The 3,743-nt window shown below is 40.8% G+C and overlaps 1 protein-coding gene across 1 annotated transcript in view; it reads right to left on the bottom strand.

Annotated features, from left to right (window-relative positions):
* e2f4 (E2F transcription factor 4) overlaps window positions 1-2,564 on the bottom strand; it is a 9,112-nt gene extending 6,548 nt beyond the window's left edge. Inside the window, exons 1-2 of the mRNA XM_087177982.1 lie at window positions 2,152-2,564; window positions 289-398 (exon numbers count right to left, since the gene is read on the bottom strand). Coding sequence (XP_087034108.1) covers window positions 289-398; window positions 2,152-2,316 — 275 coding nt within the window. The 5' untranslated portion in view covers window positions 2,317-2,564. The remainder of the gene's footprint in view (window positions 1-288; window positions 399-2,151) is intronic.
* Between the last annotated feature and the right edge of the window lie 1,179 nt (window positions 2,565-3,743).

The following is a 3,743-nucleotide window of genomic DNA, read 5'->3' as shown; positions in this document are numbered from 1 at the left end:
GGGGGGTGGCGCAAGTGCTTTCAAGACACAGTACTGTTTCACATAGTTCCACCCTTTTATTACCTAACCACAATTGCACTTCTGTAATGAAGACAATATAAGGTCAGTACAAAACTCCTAAATATAAATGTAATTGGCTCTCACCTTGCAAATTGTGGAGGTACTTTTTAAATTCACTGTTACAATAAAAATGAACATTTGCCTTTTCATGAAGGCAAAACAGACGATCTGATCTGTTAGACAGCAAATTTTGTACTTTTGTTTTTAGTTTTTGAACTGAGAACTTACTTCCATTGGATACTGTTCTTGGACTTCTTCTCTATCAGTCCAATTCCCTCCAGCACATTAGTTATATCGTAAATACGCCGTTTCTGACGCACTGCCAAGGTGTCCGCAGCCTGAATGACAGGACAAAAGCAATGAAAAATACAATGAAGATTACTGACATCTCCCTTAGTAGGCTTTGAGCTAAAAGCACTTACAAAGAGGGACTGCTGTGTCTTTGCCAACGGGTTCAATACCCCGCAACCAAAAACCATGAGGTTTCACCACCTATCTAAATGTCATTTAAACTTCCTTCTCAGCTCAACCTCTTGATGTTTAACAAACTAATGATAACCATATGGCTGGTGCTGATAAGTCTAGGCTTTTCAGAAACCCCTGTGGGTGAAGTGGAGTGATAGATCTGCTAAATGACAGCTAATAAACTACCAAGAGCTATTATTTAATAGGTGACATAAGATACATTTATTATTCACTAATGCAAAAGTAGCATTTTAACTGAAATCAATACACATACCTAACCCTTCATTATACAGTGTCAACTGGTATGGCTGTGTTTAACTTTTCCAGCAGTGTCAACATACAGATAGACTTCAGTCATAGAAGCTCTGGTTTACAAAACAAATTTAAGTCACAGCTCTTATTTAAGTTCTTACAGAGCCTAAAATGTCTTTGAATAATCACACCAATCACCCAAAGTTTGAGCTAATATCTAATAACAGAAGAACAAGACACATCTTTTTTTCTGTCAAAGATAGTGTTTTAAGTGTGATTGCTCAAAGTGAATCTGTTTCATAATTCATAAATGCAGAATGTTTTAATGGACGCATGAAAATGAGAGTGAAAGAGAAAGAAAAAAGCATAAGTGTCTGGTGTTTTATTAACAGCAAAGCCCAGAGCCAAGATGAGTGTCAGTAGCTATGAAGCCAATCTGTCGGCCAAGTCACTGAGGTCACAGTGAAAAAGAAACTGTTCTGTTACACAAAGTAATGCTTGGCTAGTCAAGCTGCCATCTGTTCCTCTGGTTTTGGTTGAGAAAAAACATGGATGGCAGCGTTTGTAAAAATGTCCATTTACATTGCAATATGACAAGTCTATTAATATGTTTTGGTAAGTCTGGGCTTCAAATGAAACTAAATTATATGGTATACAAGTTCAAGTATCATTAATAGTTAGTGGCACTGGCCACTGTGCAAAGATCCATTTGTTCTCAACATTTATATTTTATTAGAGATAAACACCAACTACTTCTTCAAGTATCTTTGACAGACTACTAAGCTAGTAGGATCAATATGTAATATCTGAATAGCTTTTTCAGAAGATTATGGCCTAGAGAGTGTGATGAGGAACACAGCTGACGATATTTTATATGTTTCAGATTGAAAAGTCAATGCACTGTCTTTAAAAGCATAAGCTTTTTTGAGTAAAAACTAACCAAGTTAGAACATGTCGTTAAGTGACCACTACGTTATCAATCAGAAAAAAATTGTTCATGTGTGAAGATGTTGTAGTGTTAGCTCAAAGGGGAACGACAAAAGATGACCCACTTTTTAAACTTTGAATCTGCAGGGGGCAGAGTCTGCAAAGTTGACCAGTCTTCTCAAAGTTCAGTTTGTAACCTTACTTTACCCTCTTTTAGAAACGTGAAAATACCATGACGCCGCGTTGAAGCTGAAGGTTTGAAAGTAGCCCTGGTGTATAAAAACTGCAAATCCATAAGCAAAGAGGTATCACCTATTCAAATTAGCCTGTCACAGCTAGGCTAGGCTAACAAGCAAGCTAGCGAAAGTGCATGTAACCTAACGACAGCGGTTAGGCTCAAAATGACATGTGCTAGCTAACAACAAAGACTCTAGGCTGCATGCTTACAGCTTTCAGATCCAGCACTCCGTCCTTTGCCTCTTGTAGTAAAGTCACAAACTTGGTGGTGAGCAGTCCTAGACTCTTTTCGTGCCTGCTCGGGGTCTGTGGCTGCAGCGAGTCCCCCACTGCTCCCAGTTCCCCTCTGTTACTGGCCGACTCCAGCTCCATCATCACTCGGGACCAGCTCCGTACTTCCCCCTGCCTCCCCGAGCAAACCCAACCAGCGAACCCAGGAAAGCACGCCCCACCGCCGCAGTCAGATAAACAGAAGGCCGGGAAAGTGTGTGGCTGATAGCTGGTGTTCAATCAGCTAGTCCAACCTGGTTTGCTCCAAATTATTTGCCTAAATCGAACCGAGCAGGCTAAGTACGGCAATTCAATGAGCAAGCTTTCGGTGGAGAGAGCCGTTGGCCACGCGAGGTATGACGGGACGGTTCAACCATCGGTGGGAGCGTCTGCAAATACTCACACCAATTCAAAAGCGTGTAAAAAAGCAAGTGTGTTTATTAACCCTTTTAAAATTCATAAATGTTTCCCAATCCTCCAACATAGCATATCGTCGATAAATGTTAATACACTGCACAGATTAGGTGCTATTTTGTTTTAAGTGTTGTGAAATAAGGATTTTTCGGATGTTTGTAAGAGGGTTACTTATACACGCGCCCTTACTTACTCAAACTTGAAGAAAGCGCATGCACGCGCTCGGGGGCGTACACACAGACATACAATCGATGTGTGATATGCGTTAGGCAGCGGTTTGTTTTACCAGGGCATAACTGTCACAAAGATCCACTGTGATATGCAGTATTTATAGTGTTATTGGAAACTTTGTGGCTGTGAGGATGATGGTGATGATGGGACCACACAGCAGCGATGCCCCTCAACATGTTGACGTTAGTACTCAGTTATTACTACATTATTATATGAGTACTCAGTACTCAGTGGACCTACTCATAGGTTGGATCACACCCAGCTTCGATTTTGATCTCAACTAAACACCTGTAAACTGTCGTCATCTCGCACCGTTGTGAGCTATCGCGGGGACAAAATCTGTCTGACATATAAACACCTGCCAAAGTACTTAAAGCTCTTTGTTAGTAGTAGGCGTCTCCAGGAGCATATTTTGCCATGATGACAAACTCACAAGATGAAAACATGGTCAGTCTCATTCATAAACCATCCATCAACCAGCTATCTGTGGCCAGCAGGGGGAGGCATTGCCCAAGGAAAACGCTCTTGTAAATGAAGTACTGGCGTCAATAGATTCGTAGCTCTGCAATTCTGCTATGTACGTAAAAGAGAGCAAATATAATAATAAAAAAAAGACATATACAACGTGTAAGCTTCTGAGGCTTTCAGAAATATAACACGACGTTTTGATGCAAAATGGACAAAATAGCCTTCCCCCACGAAATACACGAAAGTGGGTTTACTGTCACACAGCTACACTCTGAAACAGTCAGCTGACTGAACCAAACAGCAGCGCTGGACTTGCAACAGGAAATACATGAAACACTGCTCATCCATATTCAGGTAAGTCTCACGTTGGTCACATTTATATGTTCTCCAAAGACATCGAAAACCCGTAGCCAGTTGTA

Source organism: Seriola lalandi, unplaced genomic scaffold (genome assembly GCF_002814215.2).
Source record: "Seriola lalandi dorsalis isolate HSWRI2012SDOR001 ecotype SW California unplaced genomic scaffold, Sedor1 jcf7180002054671, whole genome shotgun sequence".
NCBI lineage: Eukaryota > Metazoa > Chordata > Actinopteri > Carangiformes > Carangidae > Seriola > Seriola lalandi.
This window is presented reverse-complemented; position numbering and strand designations above follow the sequence as displayed.